The sequence below is a fragment of the Rhinolophus sinicus genome, linkage group LG12 (genome assembly GCF_036562045.2).
Source record: "Rhinolophus sinicus isolate RSC01 linkage group LG12, ASM3656204v1, whole genome shotgun sequence".
Lineage (NCBI taxonomy): Eukaryota > Metazoa > Chordata > Mammalia > Chiroptera > Rhinolophidae > Rhinolophus > Rhinolophus sinicus.
The window spans coordinates 29,058,343-29,082,099 of NC_133761.1; the positions used below are offsets into that span (position 1 = coordinate 29,058,343).

Below are 23,757 nucleotides of genomic sequence, written 5' to 3' on the forward strand. Positions count from 1 at the left end.
ATTGTGATTAATGAGATGTTTAAAATGTTACTTGGCACTTAGTACCAAATAAATGTAAACTATTATTTTACACAGAATGGGGGAGATTTGCACTAGAAATTGGAAGAACCAATTTTTGAAGCTTTTACAATGGTACTGTGGTTTTCAAACATCTCCGTTGATGAACATTTCGGTTTATGAACACCATCAATTTTATGGATCTATGTTATTATTAGATAGTAAAATTCATGCTAAATTTGCAGTTTTAGGGGTTGATTTTAAAGGTCTGGAACGGATTAATCTGTTTTGCATTACTTTCTATGGGGAAACCGTGCCTTGGTTTTCGAATGTTTCAGGACTCGAATGGTCTCCCGATGGATTACATTCGAAAACCAAGGTACCACTGTATTGTTAATTTTACCCACTTACCCAACTTTGTTATATTGTATTGTTATATTGTTAACATCTTTGTTATATTATATTTAGCATATAGAATGAAGCAAAGTAAAACAAAAACCCAGCGTTTTCAAATTGGGTCATAGTACCTGGCACACCTGGCTGTCCCTGTCTGTGGTTTTTAGAAAGTTTTTTTGTTAGATATATTTAAGAGAACAAATGGAGTATACAGGTGGCTTTTTCATTCATCATGTTACAAAGGTACTTGTGATACTTGGGTTTTTTGAAATTCTTTTGAAAATTATGTACATCTTTTAGCAAATGTAATTAATATATGTTTATTATGACTAAGAAACTAATTTTTAATAATTAAATTGTACAGATGGGTATATATTTTGTAGGTAGCATATAGGAAGATTCAAATACATATTTTGAAGGAAGTCAAACACATTTAGTTGCGTATTTTTTCATTTAAACAAATTATATAAGTTATAACTTAATCAGCTTTAGACTTCATTGTTTTATCAGTGGTTTAGCTTTATTCCTAAATATCACTGATCCTCAGAAACCTTGATTCAGAAGACAAAGCTCTGGGATTTGTTTTTGTTTTTGCTTTGTTAAAGCTAACCAGTAGTTTGGAATCAATATTTAGATGGTGAATTTGAGAATTTACTCAAATGAGATAAAGTTGGACAGAAAAGTTTATGTATTGGGAATGGAAAATGACCAGTGTCATGTAAATAAAATTTATAAGACCTTTTGAAGCTGAGTGTTTGAAGAGATAAATTTAATATTTAAGAATGAGAATATTAAAATTTAATATCAGGAGTATAATATAATACATAAAACCCACGAAGATGTCCTTCAGTTAAACTTGAGCTCTAAATAAAATAAGACCTGATTTTTTTTCCAGAAATTCTTTTTATTTATTTATGTATGTATGTATTTATTTATTTGGGTGCAGCTCATAGTGGCCCATGTGGGGATCAAACCGACAACCTTTTTGTTATTAGCACCACGCTCTAACCAACTGAGCTAACTGGTCGGCCCTAGGACCTGATTTTTAACTTGCATATTTTAAAAGTTCTCCCGTCCTGCCCCATTGTATTCCCAACACTTAGCACAGTATCTGGTAGGTAGTAGGTGCTCAGTAAATATTTAAAGAATAAAGTAATGAGTAAAAGGATTTTAGAAAAGAACATGAATAATTAAGAGGATGAAACAGTCCTTCTTGGAATACTCAAAGAGATTAGGGTTCTGTAGAATAAATAAAAGAAGGACAAAATACAATTGTATTTTTTAAATGTTTATGAGGTTACTGTGAAACATACTTAAGAGATCTTCCTGAGATGAAATGATATCTACAAGGTACATTTAAAAACTATTTTTGAATTATAAATTCCTCCAAACTCTAGAGTGCATCTCTCTATTAATTCCAAGGACTAGTTTTAATAAACATTTTCAAAAATATTTCTATTCTCAGAGAAAGTTATACTTATAAATTGCTTTAAAACCTAGGTTTTTACCTGTCTGACATTACCTCTGGGTATGAACGTAGATTAGCCTCCAGTAAAGGAGCAGGTATATATCTGCTTAACAGGTGCCTAATTATCTAACACTATAGATAACCCTATAATTATATAATAACACTATAACAATAGTGTTATTGTATAATTTGTTATGAATCATATAAAATGTTAAAGCAATTGCTGCTGAAAGTCATTAGTTTCTTCACTTAGTTCCTTCCTGACTAGTTTCTAGTCTCTCTCCAGCTTTTTGCCTCTTCCTTCATTTGTTCCAGTGCCACTAGATTATGGTCTCTCCCTAGCTTTATTGATGTAATTGATATATAACATTGTATAAGTTTAAGGTATAGAACATATTGAATTGATGCAGATATATACAAAAAATGATTACCACCATAGTGTAGCTAGCACCTGTGTCCTGACATATAATTACTGCTTCTTTTTTGTGGTGAGACTAAATTATGTTATTTTTAATATTTTGAAAGTACATCCTGCCAGCTTCTCAATTAGCCAGAAGATACATTCCTTTATACTGCTTTTATTTTATTGTGTTCCTTTGTAATTGTCTTAGTTCAGGCTGCTATAATAATACCCTAGACTGGATAGCTTACCAACAACAGAAATTTATTTCTCATAGTTGTGGAGGCTGGGGATTCTGAGATCAGGCGCCAGCAGATTTGCTATCTGGTGAGGGCCTGCTTTCTGGTGGATAGACAGCTGTCTTCTTGCTGTGTCTTCACATGGCAGAAAGGGCAACGGGGTTCTCTGAGGTCTCTTTTATAAGGGCATTAATCCCATTCATTAGGGCTACACTCTCCCTTCCACCTCCAAATACCGTCACATTGAGAATTACTCGGTTTCAACATATGAATTTTGGGAGGACACAGACATTTTGTCTATAGCAGTAATGTTAACATTTTTTCGTTTTTCACATTTTACTACTAATGAGATGTACCTCCTTACCTTTGAGGTGAAAGTTAGTTTGCCAAACATTTTGAGAAGAATTTAACTTCAAGTTAAAATTTCGGAAAATCTTTTTATTTCAGGTTGACTTGTCAAAGGATCTCCCTCACTGGAACAAGCTTAAACCAGAGGAGAAGTATTTTATCTCTCACATCTTAGCTTTTTTTGCAGCCAGTGATGGAATTGTGAATGAAAATTTGGTAAGGTTTTTGTTTTATTTTACCGTTGTTTCCATTGAGCAGTTAAATGATCATAATAGCAGTAAGATAGAGTGAGCCTAAAAAAGTCATCTAGGAAATGAATTAGATGAAACTGAACTCTTGAATGTGTTTTTCTGATGAAGTATCAGAGGAAAGGATACACTTCTGTTATTTAACCAGCAAAATATCATTAAATCAAGCATATTGGCCAGGAGGCATGCTTTCTTGTTAAAGAGAATAGAAAGAAACGAACTTTCATCATGAACTAGAAGGGACTTCAAGAGATCTGTTATCTACCGTCGGAAATAAAAATGACTTAAAGTCGTTTCTAGAAAGCAAAATGATTATTTTTTTGTAGATGTTCTGCAATTTATTTGGCTTTATAGGCAATATCGCCACCTAACAGGTCTATTCATTTAATTGCTTAGGAATATATTCTGCGACTAATTTATTGTGGAGGGTTGATGGGTAAACAGTACTGCTTAAAATAATCCATAAAGTCTTTCTGACCTGTTTGTAGCATGACACGCAATTTTTAAGTGATAATTCTGATGTTCAGATTCTGATTTGCAGTGTTTAATGAGAGCCTACTGAATTGGATATATTTGTTTCCCTTATTTTCATAGGTGGAGCGATTTAGTCAAGAGGTGCAGGTTCCAGAGGCTCGCTGTTTCTATGGCTTTCAAATTCTTATCGAGAATGTCCACTCAGAGATGTACAGTTTGCTAATAGATACATACATCAGAGATCCCGAACAAAGGTATCACCACTGGGATTTTATTTACAAAGGTTTATTCTATTGCTTGGTTATGTTAAGAGCAAAATTTACTCCAAAACTAATGTTAGGGAAATATTACTCAAATATACAAGTCTAGGAGTATAATGTTTTCTGTTGCTTAATAATGGGTTTAAAAAGATCTTGCATAGAACCTGTTAGTCTGGGGAGCACATTCTGTTCAGCAATTGAATATTTGAGTTGAGTTAGTTTGGTATCAGACCAGATCCAAACCACTGATTTGACTTTATTTTCATTTTTGTATTTTATGGACATGCAAAAATGCAGAAAAATTACAGATCTGGTAGTATACCATAGAGTTGCAATCATTATCTCTATTAACCTATGAAAATTTATTCTGATTAAGAAAAGCAAGTGAATAACTTTGCCATTCTTTGGTTTTTATAGGGAATTTTTATTTAATGCAATTGAAACAATGCCATTTGTTAAGAAAAAAGCAGATTGGGCCTTGCGATGGATAGCAGATAGAAAATCGACTTTTGGTATGTAGCTTCAATTTATGTCTATCAAATTTGCTTTGAGTGATATAATACTATTTTACCCCGTGTGACTATCTCAAAGACTCAATATGCACCTTTAGTAGACTCATTATTTCTAATAATTAGAAACCAGGACTAAAATAATCTAAAACTATCTATTCTGTTTAATAAGTTGAAAGTTGAAAGGTTAAGATGTCAATGTATAATTACATGTCACATAGAATCTGACAAGAGTATTATAGCAAGTCACAGTTTGTGTCTGCTTTCAGGAATGTTTATTTTAGGGATTTAAAGTGAGTCAAAGTCGTTACATTTTTCAGGGAATAAATATGTAGTTTCTGGAAAACTGAAAAGTAGTGCACTCAACTAGGGCAAGAAACGGTTTATAACAACAGGCTTATTTTTCACCCATCCAGATGAGTTGAGACCCAATAACTTTTTTTAAGGAAGTGATTAACATTGTGTCTTATGCATAGTAGTTGCTCAGTAAATATTTACTAAAATTAAGTAAAATATTCAGATTCCTTATGTGAATAGCTCTAAGTATCTATCTCATTACCTATTTTATAATTAGTGGTCTTTACTTTCTGGTTTTATTCATAATGTGGGGAAGCAGGACTAAAAATGTGTGGTCTCAGGACTTCTTTGCATTCTTAAAAATTATTAAGGACACCAGACTGTTTTATTTGTGTGGGTTATTGATATTTCCATATTAGAAATTAAAACCAAGAAACTTTAAATATATTTATCAATGCGTTTTAAAATAACAGGAGTAACTCCTTATATTTTAACATATATTGTTGAAAAACGCTATATTTAAAAGAAAATGAAGAATGGCATACTTTTACATTTTTGCAAATCTCTTTAATGTCTGACTTAATAGAAGACAGCTAACTTATATCTGCCTCTGCATTCAATTTGTTGCAGAATGTTGTTTTAGTTGAAGTATATGAAGAAAATCTACCCTCATTCAGATATGTAGTTAGAAAAGGGAGGAGTATTTTACCAGACTTTTCAGATGAGTATGGATAGTACATGTAGCTTCTGGAAAATACCGCTATACTCTCATGAGAGAACGGTACTAAAAAGAATAAATAGCACCTTATACTTCAAAATAGTATTATTATGAAAATAGTTTTGACCCCGTACTTCCTCGGTCTGTGGATTTCCAGGGATCCCTGGACCACATATTGAGAACCAGTGATATAGTGTAAGGTATGGGCAAGCATATAGTATATCAGAGAAGAAACAGATATGTTTACATTGCCTTTAGTTCATTTTGAGAATGAGAAAAGCAGTGCTTCTCAGTGTGCATAAAAATCATGAAAGAAATTGGAAGAATCATGCAGAATCCTGGTCCTCACGGTGGAGGGATTTAGGAGGCTCAGGTGGGACTGAAGAATCAGCATTTTATACCCAGCTGATTCTCACATGTGGTTTGAGACACACACTTTGAGAAACATTGGCTTTAGAGAAAAAAGAAGGGAAATACCAAGGTTTTCAATATTCACTGAAAATATTAGTATGGATAGGTGCTGATGGAAAATGAAGAACAGACTCACAGAAAGCATGTATTTCATGCACTACCAAAGAAAACAACCTAGAAAATAGCAAAAATAGAGGAGGTGGCAGTCACTATGAGACATCTGGGGCTCCAGTTAAATTCCCCATATTCCTTACTCTCAAGGCAAACCCCCTTTAGGGTTCTCATTCCGAGTCTCCGAGGAAAGAACATGGTCTACAATGTGGCGGGGGGATGGAATGGGTAGTGGGAAGGGGAAAAGGTGAAGAACACCTTGGTGGCCTTCCTCTTTGGGAGAGGAGCTTCAAGACAATAACATGGAAATAATGTCTTGTTTCACTAAACACCTGTGTTCTCTTTAGCCAGCTGGGGAAGTGCAGTTTTATGACCTAATTGTGCCGTCTGCACCTTTAATACCTTCAGGCTGATGAAGGCAGCTCTTTCACTGGCTTAGAGTTTTGTTAGCAGTTTTGGTGACCTTGATTTACTTCTGCACCTAGTAGGACCCAATATAGCAACTCTTCTTTCCTCACATCCAGACTCTTCTAATCCTTTACTTTTAGCTAAAGAGAACCTAAGAATACTCCTTAAAAATTATTAGTTTGTGTGAAAATTGATATAAGGAGCTTCAAGTCTTCAGAGTTAAAAATTCTTAGTTGTATATCTGTTTAGTTTTTTTTAAATTGAGATATACTGCTATACTGCTTAATTTAAAAAGTATCTCTAAAGAGCTTTAAAACATTAAATATATAGACTCAACCTAATATACTAATGAAATTACATTTCAAATATCAGAAAGATATAGTTACACAGTCTTAGTGCATTGCATCATAGAAGTTAGTCAGGTGTGTCTTAAAAATATGAGCATATACTACTTTCCCACGTCTAAAACAAATCATGAAACCTTCACTTTCATTATAGCTGTTAGAAGAAGTGTTTTGGAAATCTCTTTCTAGTTCACATCTATTGAAAATTTGTAAATTTTACCGCTTCTAATCCTTTAATTCTCTCCAAAAAGAATAGCCTTGTATAACTATTTCTGTTATGATTTTCATCCTTTAGCATTCATGTGAATGCATAGAATAATTAAAATAATTTCCTCTTATTCACAATGTTTGTGTTACATTATAGTCTAGTTCCCGTACAGTTAGATATCCACATGACATCAGCTTTATGTCAATTAAAAGTGTATCAATTATGATTATCCATTACCATATAAATAGTAAAATGAAAATGTAGTAATCTATATATTAAGCTAATGACATCTTAAAAAATATAACTAGCTGGTCTAAAGGCCGTTTTTATTTTCAAAAGAGTCAGCAGAGCACAGTGATTATTATTATTACTATATTTTAATATTTAGTACATACTACGTTAAAGATTCTTCTTTTGGAAATTCCTACCCAGTATGTACTCAATAAGTACTTATTTAATTTATATTCTGTTATTTTTTTCAAAGTGACTTTTTAGATTGTGTCTATAAAAATAAAAGACTATAAAAATATAAAAGCTTTTCTGATGTTTTTGGCTAATAGTAGAAACATATTTTATATAATTGATCTATCCAATTTGGTTTGTTTAAGATAATCAGGGAGATGAACAAAGACAAACCAGAGCACTATCTAAAGGGTAGCCAGAAATATTTAAACTGAGCCATCTTTCTTTTTTGAAATTTAAATATTGTTATTACTTTTGTTCTGGAAGTTATAAATAATTTATTCTGTTTCTGCATCAAATCTTAGCAATTTCTGTAGAATGGATTGCAATGCCTTTTATCATCTAGTGCTTACATAGTTTCCATTGATACAGTTCAGGACACATTTATTAAGTGCCTGCTATCGTGTTTTTGGTCCTACAACAAGTACTGGGATACAAGCTATGAGGTCATCTATGAAACAGGTCTGTAGTTGGTTCAAGTGCTCTGCTGCCTTTGTCTCACAGTCTTATAAATCAAACCTTTCTCCCTAGACAGACATACGTATGAATATTTCTCCCAAGCATGCAGTGTGGTGACATAAGGGGCTTGAGAATGATCTCTTTTGGGTTAGACCTAGAATCATCCCCTAGGAATACTGTTCCAGATATAATGCTACTGTAGACATTTTAGGAGATGGACTTCTGCAAAGCCCTTGCCCAATAGTGAATTACATTTGAGATTGGGTCCCATAGGTTTAGCAGAAGACAGTATTTTTGCTTATATGATGGGACATTTTACCAATAGATATATTTATTATCTTCAGCTGGATTTATCTGTTTTTTTAATTGTAGATGCATGACAATGTTTTTTGAAATGTTTATAGATAATCTGTAAGATACCTTAGGTTTCTAAAAATATAAACCTCAGCAACCTCCCCTCCACCAACCATAGAGAGGGAGACATTTTGTCATAAAATCCATCTTCTACTCTCCACTCCCATGTGCACACACGTACACACACACACGCACACACACACACACACACACACACACACACACACACACACACCACTCGTAGGCACATGTGGTGCAGAGATAAATCATCTCTTTTTTGAGTATGGAAGGCTTTCCTTTGTCTAGAAACCAAGACCTATAGGAGTCTAATATCTGACATAGGATTTGAAGTAGACATACCTTTCTGCTTGAGTAGGTAGAGGTTGGCAGATTTCCTCCCCTGAAGACCCTTGGTTGTGGTATTGTTATAAATATATATATATATATATATATATATATATATATATATATATACACACACACACACATATATATTGTTATAAAATATATATATACATATGTAATCTATATATAAATATATATAAGTATTTATATATATTATGTCTGCATTATATGGTATTTCAGAAAGTGAAACTATTTTATGTCTCCCAGGGGAAAGGGTGGTGGCCTTTGCTGCTGTAGAAGGAATTTTCTTCTCGGGATCTTTTGCTGCTATATTCTGGTTAAAGAAAAGAGGTCTTATGCCTGGACTCACTTTTTCCAATGAACTCATCAGCAGAGATGAAGTAAGGAATGAAGTAGTTTTCTAGTTATATTTGTGTTTATATTTAGTGTTCATTTATTTTTCTTACCCCTGGAAAATGCTTATGATGATACAAGGATTTAAAAGGAGTTAAGAAGTTATTTTTTCTCTGCTTTTAAGACACTGTTTTCCTCCTACCTCTTCCCGTTCCTCCTCAGTCTCCTCTGCTCCCCCTGAAATACTGTCCTCCTGGGCTCCCACCTTGGCCTCTTCCTTTCACTCTACATGACCTCCTGGCTGATCTTATTTATTCCCATGAAATCAGCTACCTCCTAGATGCTCATAACCACCAAAACTGTCTGTAGTCACATATTCCTTCCTGAGCTCGAACTTGTATATTCGAGTGCCTGTTAGATGTTTTCTCCTGGAAGTTTCCACAGATATCTCAAACGTAACATTTCAGAAATCAAACACAGCATCGTCCTCCCAAGATTTGTTCTTTTCTGTTTTCCCTATCTCACTAAGTGTCGCTACCCTCCATCAAATCATTTAAATTTGAAATCTGGGAGTCGTTGTAGATTGTTTCTTTCCTCTTTCAGCTACACCCAAACACTAAATCTTGTCTCCCTCCAGCTGCAATAAATACCCTTTCCATCTTTCTGACCAAGTTTTTCATTTGTTGATTACCTTCTTACAAGTTGCAACTCAAAACTTTCCTGACGCAATTAGGTAAAACTGACAGCTCTTCTCTTTGTGTATCTCTTTGAAACCTAAACTTGTCCCTGTTATGTCCACAACATGTATTGCACTTCTTGTCTCTTTGCTCTACTAGACTCTAAGCTCCTTGAGTGTAGAAACCTTGTCATTGATCTTTCTGTCCTCAGTATTTAGCCCATCATAGCAATTCAATTCATGTTTATTGACTACACTAAACCTGGCCCTTCAGCTTATTTCTAAGTGACCTTGTTAAGTTACTTAACTTCTCTGAGACTCTGTTTCTTGAATTATAAACCTTAACAATGAAGCAGTATGTGTGAAAGTACTTTTTAAGTGCCATAAAATGCTTCGTATAATTACTTTTTGTTGTTCCATATCTTTAAGTTTCTAAACATTTTTATTATAAATATTATATAGGATTATTACAGAGAATTCAGAGAATAAAATCACTCTCAACAAACAGCGATAACCATTTTTAATATTTCATAGTATTTCTAGTTTTCTACATTTAAATCTATGTAGATATGTACAAACATATTTTTACAATTTGAAATAGTCTGCGTTTTTCATATTTTTACAAGCTGAGATTTTTTCGCTTAGAATGTTGTGAGCATTTTTTCTATGATGTTAAGCATTTTTTTTGGAAATAGTTTTGTTAGATATGTAATATTCTAATGAATAAATATATCACTATTTGACTATTCCATAATTAAAAATTTAGGTTGTTTCCAGATTTTTTGTTTATTTGTTTTGCTATAATGCAAAATGAATATCTTTGTATAAGCTTGTCCCAAATTTCCATTATTTTCCTGAGCTAGATTCCCTAGAAGTAGAATTACGAGATTGTAAGGTAGAACATTTTCAAAGTCATTCATACGTATTTGCAGATTTCTTCCCAGAAATTTTATAGCAATTTTCATCCCTACCTAGCAATGTATGAACATGTTTTTTCTTACCATACCCCCACCAGAATTTGGGTTTATTTGTTAAATATTTGACAAATTTGGAGGGGTAATGACATCTCATTATTGGGTTATTTGCATTTGTTTGATTGCTACTTAGATTGAACTTTTTTTCTCATGATGATATTAGTCATTGTATTTTTTCTGTATTTACCTTTTGCCTTTATTTCTGTTGTTATATATTCCCTGTGCACAGTGACTAGCCTCTTTCAATAAGTATTTTTAAAAATATTTATTACATGAATATAATATATGAATTTTGTTATATTTATTGCAAATATTTTCCTAGTTTGACCTTTGCTTTCTAATTTTCTTCTTTTAATATACAAAAGCCTGAAATTTATGTGATCCGCTTCCAGAAATGTGTTAAATAATCACACAGATTTTCTTCATGACTTTTTAACATTTAACTCTCTAATGCAATTGGAATTTGCTTAGTATAAGTAAAAAATTTAGTATAAATATAGTATAGGATAAGATGGTTAGAATTTAGCTTAATTTTATTTCACATACTTTTGGGAAGTTTTTAAAATTCTTTGTTAATTCGCTGTATTGATTTTGGGGTCTTCTTTATTATATGTTAAGGTTTTAAGTATTCTAAAATCTGTTTCAGGGCTTTTTTTCTTTTTCATTAACCTATCTGTCAAATTTAATGCCATAACAAACTATTTTAATTATTGTAGAATTTTGTGTTTTGATAATTAGGGTACATGTCATAACTTTCCTATGAAGTATCCTTACAAGATTCTGCCCATTTATTCTTCCAGATTAAGTTTTTTAAATTGAAATGTATTTGACATATAATATTGTGTAAATTTAAGATGTACAACATGTTAATTTGATACATTTATATATTGAGATATGATTACCATTGTAGCAATAATTAGGGCCTCTATCATATTACATTCTTTATTTTTAGTAGTTGGAATAATTAAGTTCTAGTCTCACATTAATTTTTTAACTAAAAACAATCCCATTAGGATTTTGATTGGAATTGCTTTAAACCTCAAAATTAATTTTATTCATTTACTGATTTAGCAATATAAGTGTGTACGTTTGATTTACTCACCTGTGTAATAGGTAGTTAGCTGTCAGTTCTAATCAACACTTTAACATCTTTCAGCAGTTTATTTGAAATTTAGCCTCTTGAATCAAGTTTGGGGAAAGTAATGTCACTAGCAAATCTAAGATGAGCTGTTGAAAGAGGTTTTTTTCTGATGGTTTCTTCTGGGAATGACAACTTAACTAGGTAAATAATCCTTGGAATACAACCTTTGATTTGAGTCTTAGCTTTCTTTTTCTTTTTTAAATAAATTTATTGGGGTGACAGTGGTTAGTAAAATTACATAGGTTTAGTATACATTTCTATAATACATCATCTATCTATCTATCACATTGTGTGCTCGCCACCCAGAGTCAGTTCTCCTTCCCGATCACCATATACTTGACCCTCTTTACCCTCTTCTACTATGCCCCCTTCCCCCTGAGTCTTATTTTTCAATTGTCTTTTGGTATTTGTTGATTTATGTAGAAAACCCTAAGCAAACTCTGATTTGTAATCCTTTTAAGTGTACATGTCTTCCTTCTCCTCTCCGTTTGGTGGCTTGCAAAATTATTTCTTTTTCTTTGTAGTTTAGACATGTTAATTGACTCTGCCTTAGTGTCAGTCTCTGTTAATTTTATTTGGAACTCCATCATCTTTTTATATCTCAGGCCTCTTTCTCTTTTTTGTTTTGACTTTTTGAAATCATCTCCTGTTGTTTTCAGCTTTATGTCATCTGTTCTGTGGTATGGAATCCTGATTATTGTAGGTTGAATCTCCTTGCTCTGTTCTTCAATTATTTAAGATTCTGTACCATTTTTTGTATTTGCATAACCGTTCTGTTCTCAGGTATTTCACAGGTTTGTCTCCTTTTGTGGCTGAGTTATCTGTGATGTCATTTCTGCTTTTTACAGCTTCGAATGGTATTTTTTATTCTTCAATTTCCATTTTCATTGTACCGAATTCATCTTTGTCTTCAGCCATTCTTATTTAATATAAATGTCTTTTTGAAATTTTCCTGAGTGTGTTTCACCTGGAAGGTGAAAATACTTATTATTTTTCAATAATTTCTGAAATTTTTTAGACAAAAATGAATGAATTTTTATTTTGGCTTGTCTTGCTTTGTTTTCCTTTCCAAAATGCTTTTAGTTGTAGATTGTTGTTAATTAATTCTTCTTTCATGTTGATGAACTAAGATTTCTGGCACTGAAAAATTTTTATTATAGGTTATTGTAATTGGCATTTTAATGAAATTTGAAGGAAAAAAGTCCCTGGCCCTCTTCATCCCTCTTCTATCTTCCCAAAGTTCCGTGCTGCATTCCTAGAACCTACTCTATATGATGCCTGACACATCACTGTGTGAAAATAGCTGGTTAAACGTTTTTTTGACATTGTTATTTTTCTTCTATTCTAGGGGCTTCATTGTGACTTTGCTTGTCTGATGTTTCGATACTTAGTAAATAAGCCTTCAGAAGAAAGGGTCAGGGAGATCATTGTTAATGCTGTTGAAATTGAGCAGGTAAGCTTATATAATTAGCATGTCTCTCTTTCTCTGATGTTTATACCAATTTTATGAGGTTGACTCATATGAAATTGCTATCTTCTAGATCAAAATAAATATCAGCGATTTTACGTGGTCAACTTGACAGTACCAATAGATAGTATATTGCAATAATTAATGTTAATTTATAAGTAAGTATTATATATACTAAGCTTTTATGTATACTAAAATCTATTTCAGAACTATATTTTCTGTCTCCTTGACCTGTCAAACTTTATGCTATAACAAACTATTGTAATTACTTTAGCTTTATGTTTTTGGATTTTTGCTACTGGAGGGCAGTGATAATTTCTTGTTTGTTTTGTGTTCTCAGAAACCTAGTAGGGTATCTAGCTTGAATCATGCATTAGATGTTTATAGAATGAATAAATAAATGGAATAGTGAATAATAACCCTAATTTATGACATGTAAAGACCTCTGATGAGAAAGACCTTGATGCTCCACTTAGGATGTGTTTTTATCATTTGAAAGAACTACTTTAAAAGTAAGATAGCATTTTAAAACTTGTTTTTAGTACGTGTAGTTTAACAGTGATAGTTTTTATATTGGGAGGAAGAAGAGGCACAAAATGCATTCTGGTATCTAATCATTTTGAGAACTAAATCCAGATGGTTAATGTTCTAATTTTTCCTCTGTTAACACTTCATCACTTCATCACTGTCTTTAAATATAGTTGGAGTTCAGTTTATCTCCAACCCTCAAATCCATTTCTATTTCTTTCTCATGTTCTTTGTTAATATTATTTTTTCTCTTTCACAGCTGTTCCCCACAACAGACATCTCTGGTGAATCTTTTTCAGATATTTCAGAACAAAGTATCTTTTTTTCTATTGAGAAAGCATGTGAATTCAGGTCTTATATGTGCTACCTTTTAAAATACCAGTAATTTGATAATTAGTTTCAATTTATTTTGGCTATTTGAGAATGTGACAAAATGTGAATAGTGATACCCCAAACATTTTTAAACAAATGGACATTGTTTGCCATGTTGAAAGAATTTAACCTAGTGTACTTTCCTCAGACAAGATTAGTGACTTAAAAGGTTAATAAAACTAAAACCCTCTTTTTATTTGGAAAATACATACTTATTTATTGTTCTTTGTACTTTATTCTGTTTTTGTTTTCATCTCAGGAGTTTTTAACAGAAGCCTTGCCAGTTGGGCTTATTGGAATGAATTGTGTTTTGATGAAACAGTATATTGAGTTTGTAGCTGACAGATTACTTGCGGAACTTGGATTCTCAAAGGTAAGTTATTTAAAAATGTATTACTGTTAGCTAAAATGTTATAGTCAAATAAGACCACTAAAATATTTCACTGAAAGCATTTGTAGCGTACTTTTTAGTCTACTTTTACAATGTCATAACAGAGTCTTGCTTTGCATGAGCAAATTCGCTTTGCAAAATCCTTTGAAACTTAGAATGAAATTCACAACAGAAGTAGGCGGCTGATAAATCTTAGAGCTAATAAGCCCAATAAATTACTTTGTAATAATTGCAGGTATCTATTTAAAAATAGGAGCCTTTTTAAATAATTGCATTTAATATGTATTTATGTATGTGTTTTACCATCATATAAATCTCCACGTGTCTACGTTTAATTTGGGGGTTAATACCTTCAGTAGGAAATAGTTGCTATGAAGACATTAACTGTCATAATTTGACTCTGAACTCAGTTGTGTTTAAGTTATTTCTGTCTTTGGTTATCAGAGATAGTGTACCTGAATTTCATAAAGAGCTATGCTTTTCATATGACTTAACAGGTGGAGGCTGCAGGCAGACTGCCTGGGTTTGAATCCTGGTTCTAGCTGTCTAGCTATGTGACCTTAGGCAAGGTGCTCAAACCCATCTCAGCTTCCTTATCCATTAAATGGAGAGAATAATAATAATAATAATACTTACCACAAGAGATTGTGATGAGTTGGTAACCTACAGCACTTAAAATAATGCCAGGCACACAATAAATGCACACTAAGGGGTCATGTTGTATTCAATGTAAGTGGAAAATTCACAGAACTTTACTGTGTACTAAACTGTGGTAATTAGAGATTGTAGGTTTTGATTTTTTAGCACAGAAATGTAGGTTTAAATTTATTTAATGAGAAGCCTTATGAAATCCATGATGCTGGGGTAATCATAACCTTTCTTGGTAATGCATTTATATTCTGGTCACAACAGAAATACTGTAATGAGAGAATCAGGTGGGGCAAACTATTGTAAGATAAGCTATTTATATTTTATTATTTTAGTTGCAAAATCCTTTTGATGTTTACGGATAATGAGAGAAACCAAGATGACAGTTACATTAATATGAGCGCTTACATTTATGCAGTGTATTAAAAAATTGTATTTGTTCCTAAGTTATATCAATATGTTTGTTACAGGAAAATTACTTTGCTTACTTAACCCTTAAAGTCAACCCATTATCCTTTAATCCACCACCGTGTCCTCACCCCCACGCATCCATATTCTCCTGCTTATTGGAAAACTATGGACCCCTTGATCTAATTTCCTCTTTGGGAACTTACTAACTGTAGGTATATACCTTACTCACTGTAGGTATATATATAAACCGTGCCTCCTACAGAAGAAAACACAGTGTAAAACATCGTTTTCCACAGGCCTTCAACATATCTCAGTAAATTCCAAAAAGCAGAAATTATACAGACTATAGATTTTAATGCAGTAAAATTAGAAATTCACAATAAAAGATTGCCAAAAGTTCTAGCTAGTTAGAAATTGAAAAGATAACCTTAAAAATGAAAATACAAACTAATAGAAAATATAAACTAAATGACAATAAGATTACTGTGTGTTACTGTGTATCAAAACTTGTACAATTCAGCCAAACAGATCCTGAGAGGAAAATGTACAGCCTTGAATGCTACGGCCTATTAAGAAAACAAAACAATTTAAAATATATGAACTAAACTTTGAACTCAAAGCATTTGAGTTCTATAAAAAGAACTATTCTTATAATGGCAATTTTTGGTAAAATAAAAGATTATTTAAATTAGCGAATGGTGGCCATTTATACAGAATTCTAAATAGGAGCCACATTAATAATGTTTTCAACTTCTCTTTTAGTTTAGGATTAGTTAATAAATATATGAGTACTTCCGTGTGTCAAAAATAAGCCACTTAATTTTGGTCTTAGTTACTTTGTCCATGACATGAATGATTTGGATCAGATTTTTTAGAAGGTCCCCAGTTTTAAAATCCAGTCAATCTATGACTATTGGTTGCGTCCTCTTTCCACTGTATTCTGTATGTGATAGCTCAAATTTTTCACTCCCTCTTCACACACTGTTTCGGAACGGAAATTTCACAGAATTCCACAACTCAGCCACACAAAGCATATGAGCTTTTTTGGAATAAAAAAATGTATATCTTTTAAAAATCACAGAGCATGCTATTAATAAATGTACATACAGTTCAATGGTTTTTAGTATATTCATAGTGTGGTGTAACTATCACAACATTCTGTTTTAGAACATTATTTTTAATCACCCCCCAAAGAATCTCTGTACCCATTAGCAATCATTTACTTCCCTTTCTTCCCCCACCTCCACCCCAGCCGTAGGCACCACTAATCTAATTTCCCTCTCTTTAGATTTGCATGTTCTGTGTATCCCATCTCATATAAATGGAATCATACAGCATATGGTCTTTTATGGCTGGTTTCTTTACTTAGGATGTTTTCAAGGTTCATTTGTATTGTAGCATTGATCAGTACTTTACTCCTTTTTATGGCCAAATAATATTCCTTTGTATGGCTATGCCGAATTTTATTTATCCATTTATCAGCTGATGGGCATTGCCGTGGTTTCTACTTTTTGACTATGATTAATAATATTGCTATGGACATTCATGTATAACTTTTTGTGTGGACATATGTTTTCATTTCTCTTGGATATATAACTAGAAGTGAAATTGTTGGCTTATATAGTGTAACTCTATTTTTAATCATTAGAGGAACTGTCAGACTGTTTTCCAAAGTGACTGCACCATTTTACATTAACACCAGCAGTGTATGAGGGTTCCAGTTTCTCCACATCTTCACCAATGCTTGTTATTTATTTTTATCTATTTATTTATTTATAGCCAGCCTAGTGTGAGTGAAATGATATCTCATTGTGGTCTTGATTTGCATTTATCTAATAGGTAATGATTTTTGAGCATCTTTTCATGTACTTATTGATGTTTTGTATATATTTTTTAGAGAACTGTCTACTTATCTACTCAGATTCTTTGCCCATTTTTAATTGGGGTATTTGAATATATTCTTACCTGCGGTGTTCATAATCCCTGCTGGATACTCCTAAATTCAAAAGTTCTCTTTTATTGCCTCTGATGAATCATTGAAATGTTTCACAGTTTCCATCAAGCTGTATCTCTAAGTCTGCTTCTTGAATTGAGAAAAGCTTCTTGTCAACGTATGTCCCTCCTTTTTGGCGGGTCACTATGGATGGAATTTATCTTACCTCATCATGATCCTTTAGCATCAATTTGTTGATTATCTGTTATGAACTAAGAAATATTTAGGTCCACAGTACATTGTTGGTAATTTAATATTTTGGAGTATCATGTATATGATTATGTAGTATCATATATATATGTAGTACCATGTGTGTGAGGACCTAGAGGTATTACCTGTGAAAAGTGCCTATGATATCTTTGTCATATTAAAATTTTCAAGCTGTGAAAACATTTTAGTTTGGTTGGTATTAAATCTTTTATTTCCTGAAATAATTTTTCTCCCCTTTCTACTTCTTAGAATACCAGAGATGCTAGTATCATTTCCTGGGGTTACTAGGTAATCTTAGTCATCTTAAAATTTATCAGCCTTGAGTGCCTCTAGGGCCGTAGGGAATAGTGTGATCCTGTAAGTGACTAGACAGGTGTTGCACGACCTGAGCTCCATTTTAGTTATCTGTAGATCTTCTTGTGGATATAATTTGACTTCTTCAGAATGCCTAATAACATTTCTTTTCTTTTCAGATTTTTCAGGCAGAAAATCCCTTTGATTTTATGGAAAACATTTCTTTAGAAGGGAAAACAAATTTCTTTGAGAAACGAGTTTCAGAGTATCAGCGTTTTGCAGTAATGGCAGAAACCACAGATAATGTCTTCACCTTGGATGCAGATTTTTAAAACCCTCCCCGTCTATTTTTCTCTGCTTTAAAAAAAACAAAAACAAAACAAAACAACAACAAAAAAACAACTTAAAGTATCTCCTTTGCTCAAGAGGAAATCCAAAATCAAATATAAATCAAGTTGGATTTATATGAATATACTCAAACTTTTCTTTTTAACAACCAGAATGTGACTTAAATGCTTTTGTTTTGTTACTAAAATATACGACGGCATTATGTAGTGATAAGGGCATGCGGTGAGGGGTCAGATATGAGTTTGAGATTCTGTCCTTACTATTTTGTGTGACCTGTGGCAAGTCAGTTAATCTCTGTCAACCTCAGTGTACTTCTCTTTAAAATGAGTAATAGTAGGTCCTAAATTCATAGAATGGAAATGAGGATTAAGGTACAAAATAAACACTTAGCCAATATTACTACCATCACCACCATTACTAATTATTATTATTATTAATAGTGTGGATTGCAGTGATATTGTGATAAAGTGCTCCCATTTCTTCAAAATAATTGTGTCCTAAGATCTAGTTAGATCTTTGTATTTTTAATGTTTGAGGAATGATATAAAGATTTTCCTACAAAGATTGTAATTCTCATTAACTGGAGAATAACTTCTTTGGATTCCTCAGTGTTGTAAGAAAGGAAATTTAGTTCTTAGTTGCTTTGGGTGGGATACTTACGGAGTGGCGTCCACAGTTACTATGGCAGTGGGCTTTGTGAGCAAAATGGTCTGCTCCTTCAGAAATTAAGAGAGTAGCTATTACCAGACATAGCCCTTAATGTGTAAAACCAGGGTGAATTAGCTGCAGTAGCATTTCCCAAGGAGTAGTCTAAGAGCTATTAGCCCCTCTAGATATTTCGTGGGACTCTGTGCTCAAATGAGTTTGAGAAATGCTGTCCACTCCATTGCTTTTTACAGGGTGCAGTCAGTACATCACAGACTGAGAAATTCTGCAGTATGTAAACTTATTTTCCCCCACATATTCCAAACTTACTTAACACAGATCTCTTTTTCATTTAACATCTCACCTACGTAGTGTTCTTTAGAACATAGTTTGGAAAAGCTGGCCTAGAACCATTTATGCATAGAAGTAGAGCTTGTGAACTAAGCCAGGGAGAACCTGGTGGAGTTTATGGAAGCATTTCACCTTTGTGCCAAGCTCAGAAACGTACCTGCGATGGGCCTCAGCTGTGTTTCTTTAATACTCTTAAAACTTTTATGCTGTTATGAGGTATAGTTCTTTTAATGGAACTATGCATGCTGTATGATACCAGGTGGTGAGGGAGACGGAGGTCTCTCTCTGCAGAAGAGACTGAGGAAAGGCTAGAAGCCAAGGTCTGTTCCCTCTTTATCATTAGGAAGTGTCAAGAGGTAACCTGAGCCCCAGCAAGCAGTGGGCTGCCCCACTCACAGCATGCTACTTGATAAAATTCTGGAAGCTAAACTTTAAAGATCTTCTCTTTGCATAAATTTTTGCTCCATTTATGCCACAATTATCTAATTAAAACTGGAGTTCTCAAGTGGATGCAAAAGGAGCTGACCATAACCTTATTTGTTAGAATATATATCAGAAACTTGAGATCTTTGTCCTACGATAATACCATTTATTTGTTCAATGCTTCATAGTTTGCCAAGTGTTTTTACATCATCTCATTTGATCTCGTAACAGCCTTATGAGTTTGACAAAGCAGCTAGTGTTGAAATTTTCCTGGTGGAAAAAGTAAGGCTCAGAGAAGTTAAAGATCTGCTCATAGTCACTGTCCCTATAAGGTAATTTTTTTTTCTTATAGGTTATCATATTTCTTATATGTAATCCTTTGTCATCCATCTTGATTTGATTTTGCCCATTGCCCCGTCAAAGTAGCATATACTTTAAGGTATCATATACATTAATTAGAGTATCAAAGTATCATAAACATTTTAACTATATTTAGGTAATATGTTCAAAGATACTTACTGCCATACAAAAACTTAACATTTAAAATTGATAATACCTATAATGACATCAACATGAAAGAAAAACAGTCCATATTTTACAGTCCATATTTCCTTTGTTTTGAATCCAAGTTTTTCTCATTGGTAATGACACGTGCCTTAATCTGAAGCTTATTTATAGTAGCAATAAACCTAAGTGTATTGCGATGAAGTTTTAATAGCAAAATACTGGATTTTTAATACACTGGTGTATTTTTTTTTATGATGTATACCCTTTCCCAGACCTCCAGTTGCACATTTATTTATTATGTTTAGTATTTTGATCCTTAGTTCTTAAGGAATCAAGAAGTTGTAGAATCTCTTTTTAATATTATCTTACAAGTAAAAAAAAACATTCAAAGTACGTTTACAATTTTTTTTAATGGCACATGTATTTAAATCATTGCTATAGTAGTTTAAGTTAAGTTTATCTATGAATATTAAAACTGGTAGTTCTATAATATATTGCATTTTTAAAAAATGTTTCATTATAGTATGTAGAATCATGTCTTGAAAGGATTTGGGAAGACAGTGCTTTCAGACAGGACTGTTTTGCTGTCCAATTACATACAATAATAAACAATCATTATTACAGCATCAGCTTACCCAGTCATGTCTTTATATATGAACTTTTTACAGTTGTCTCATTTTGAACATCCAAATTTTTCTGCTTCATTTGCCATTTCGTTTTTCATTTGTTCATAAAAAAGTGATTGAGAAACAGCAGCCTTGAATATTTAAAAAATAAATTATTTAATTTTCAGAATCTTGCATTTTACATTTAAATATGCTAACATCACTGTCACAGAATTCCCAGATTACATTTGTGCAGATTACGCTGAGGGCTACCTGTCACTAACTGATTTCCATGATAAAGGAAGCTGAGTGCTGAGCTGCAGAGCCAGTTTAGTCCTCTGATGAGGCATTACTTTTTGAAGTAAGTTGAGTGAAATGGTAGCGAACTCAGGAACTGTTCCTCTGCAGAATCTGCATGAGTAGCACAGAAGTGAAATCTGTGTATCTTTGTTTTAAATGGTCTCCTCCTTTCGAGACAGCTACCGGTTTGAAAGAGAATCTGATATTCCTGAGGCTTTAGGAAGAAAGAATTTAAGCTTTCAAATTTGGGGCTTCATTCTGTTCAAGAAAATGTAGGTGAAAATGGAAGGCTGGAGAATGATTTTTTTTTGTGCCGATAAAAATATAACAATTCAGTCTTTTTCTAAGTTCACAAGAGTCTTAACTTATGCATTTGACTCTGTTTTACAACTGCTTATTTTTCCAAATGGTTATTTTCTTGTCAGTTAGCAAAGTTATCTGTTGTCTACTATGTACATAGAGAGCTTTATTAGGTGTGTTTAATATTTTTTGTTAAAATACATTATATCAGTCAAGCCAAACCTGCATATATATAGAATTTGTTTCTTTCCAAAGAAATAAGTGGTTTTGTTAATTGTTTTGGTTTAGTATGTTGAAATAAAGTGCATTATATCATAGCTACATCATTTGTGTATGTCCTTGAGTAAGAGTATTTCTTTATAAGTGCAAGGGCTACCCTAATCACGACATGGATATGTTTTCTACCTGTGTATACAGATAAATACATATTGGTATTACTTTGTTGAACTATTCCTCCAACTCCCAGTGTTTTGACCTAAATGGGATCCCCCAGTTCTCTCACTACTCTCCCAGTCCATGAGCTTTTTTTCATGTCTCTTTGTATCCCGCTGAGATTCCAGAATCCATCATATTACTGATAGTAACATTCTTTCTCAATACCCTAAACTGTGTTTCTCATCTTCATTTCTATTATACCTGGAAAAACAAGAAAATTTCCCTATCCCGTTATGAGCACAACAATCCAGTTTTTCCATATTTGCATCCCAGCATCCAAACACTACTAGAGAAGAAGTCGTACAAGACAAGTTGGATCTAATATAAATTCATGATAACCTGTTGTCTTAGTCCGTTAGGGCGATTACACAAAACTACCATAGACTGGGTGGCTTAAACGAGACATTTGTTTCTCACAGTTCTGTAGACTGGGAAGTCCCAGATAATGGTGCTGACAGATTTGGTGCATGGTGAGCCTCACTTCCTGGTTCCTAGCCAGCTGTCTACCTGCTGTGTCCTCACATGGAGGAAGGGGCAACAGAGCTGTCTGAGGTCTTTTTTATAAGGGCACTAACCCGTTCATGAGGGCCCAGCTTTCATGACCCAATCACCTCCCAAAGGTCCCACCTCTAAATCCATCACATGGGGATTAGCTTTCAACTTGCCTTCTGTCGGACATGAACACTCAGTTTGTTTATATCACCTACCTCAGCACTTTGTCACAGTCTTCTTATAGTTTCCTGGTAAATTTGACCTTCATTCTCCACAATTGCTTCACATTCTCCACACTCTGCTCTGACTCTCAGTCCCCAAAGAGGTGCCTTTATCTTTTGCTTTTTCTTTGTGGACTGTGGACACACAAGAGATATTTTCAGAGTTAGCAGAAAAATTTAACACTATAGGAGTTGTAAATCTACAGCTTAAGAAGTTGGCAATGGAATGCAAGATGCAAATTTCTATGTGTGATTTTTCTTCTGTTAGAGTCATTACAATCAGAGTGATGAAGGAGGATATCTGTTTTTCCCTCCCTTCTTCTGGGAATAACAACCACTTAATTCTGGGAGCTGCTGCTCCCACTCCCTCCATGTGGTTCTTGCAGGGCTGCCAGTACTAGTGCAAAGTCCATCTGTGTGGGCAGGGTTTAGGCCTGTGATCCAGGCAGGGCCAAAGACCCTACCTAGGGATTTTCTAATTGACACTAAAGGAAGAGGATCACTTTTATTCTAGTAACAAAGCTGGAGAAAGACTCCTGGTTCTAACTCCCCTGAGGCCCAACTGTATCCCGATTCTTTGCAACTTTTCATTATCAAGGTAATAAATGCCTTCTTTGTGCCTAAGCTAGATCAAGTTAGATTTCTTGATTTACAGCCCAAAGGACCCTAGTTAAAACAGAAATTGGTGCTTCTTGGAACAAACACACAAAAAGTGATTTAAAATAACCAGGGTGTTCATTTGTGTATCAGCCAAGGAGCTGAGAGCCCAGAGTTTGCACCTTGGATGGCCCCTGACAGCCAGGTGTTTAAGTCCTCAGTGAAAGAGAAGTACTGTCTGGAGGACAAGATGCAGAGCAGCAAAGGGAGGCATAGCTGAGGTGTGGGTCTCAGAAAAGCAGGGTTGTTACAGAGAAAGAATGGTGTCCCTGGTCTGCATGGTCAACCTGCAGTGAAAACACAGCTGCCCTTGCTTTACGTAATATTTCTAGGTGACTTAGGCGTCGTGCTTTCGGTACGCCGTGCCAACTCTCACAACCACGTCTGCTTCCTGTTCATTTCTCCTCCGTGTGTCCTGCAGGGAGCTGGCGAAAACCAGAGGAGGCTGCTGTGGCCCCTGCCGTTCCTGGGGCCAGGTGAAGCAGGAGATATTGGAGGCAAGAGCATCCTCCAGTTAGTCTGTGTAATGATCAAGGAGTGTGTTCTTAATATTCCCT

General features: G+C 33.8%; 1 protein-coding gene across 2 annotated transcripts in view; it reads left to right on the forward strand.

The window, feature by feature from the left end:
• RRM2B (ribonucleotide reductase regulatory TP53 inducible subunit M2B) overlaps positions 1-21,716 on the forward strand; it is a 39,862-nt gene extending 18,146 nt beyond the window's left edge. Inside the window, exons 3-9 of one of the 2 annotated variants that reach the window (XM_019710964.2) lie at positions 2,948-3,064; positions 3,691-3,824; positions 4,248-4,342; positions 8,724-8,857; positions 12,950-13,054; positions 14,229-14,342; positions 18,096-21,716. In XM_019710964.2, coding sequence (XP_019566523.2) covers positions 2,948-3,064; positions 3,691-3,824; positions 4,248-4,342; positions 8,724-8,857; positions 12,950-13,054; positions 14,229-14,342; positions 18,096-18,248 — 852 coding nt within the window. In that variant the 3' untranslated portion in view covers positions 18,249-21,716. Of the gene's footprint in view, positions 1-2,947; positions 3,065-3,690; positions 3,825-4,247; positions 4,343-8,723; positions 8,858-12,949; positions 13,055-14,228; positions 14,343-15,343; positions 15,416-18,095 lie in introns of those variants that run through there. The other variant, XM_074316280.1, reaches the window with a different exon arrangement.
• The last annotated feature ends 2,041 nt before the right edge of the window (positions 21,717-23,757 follow it).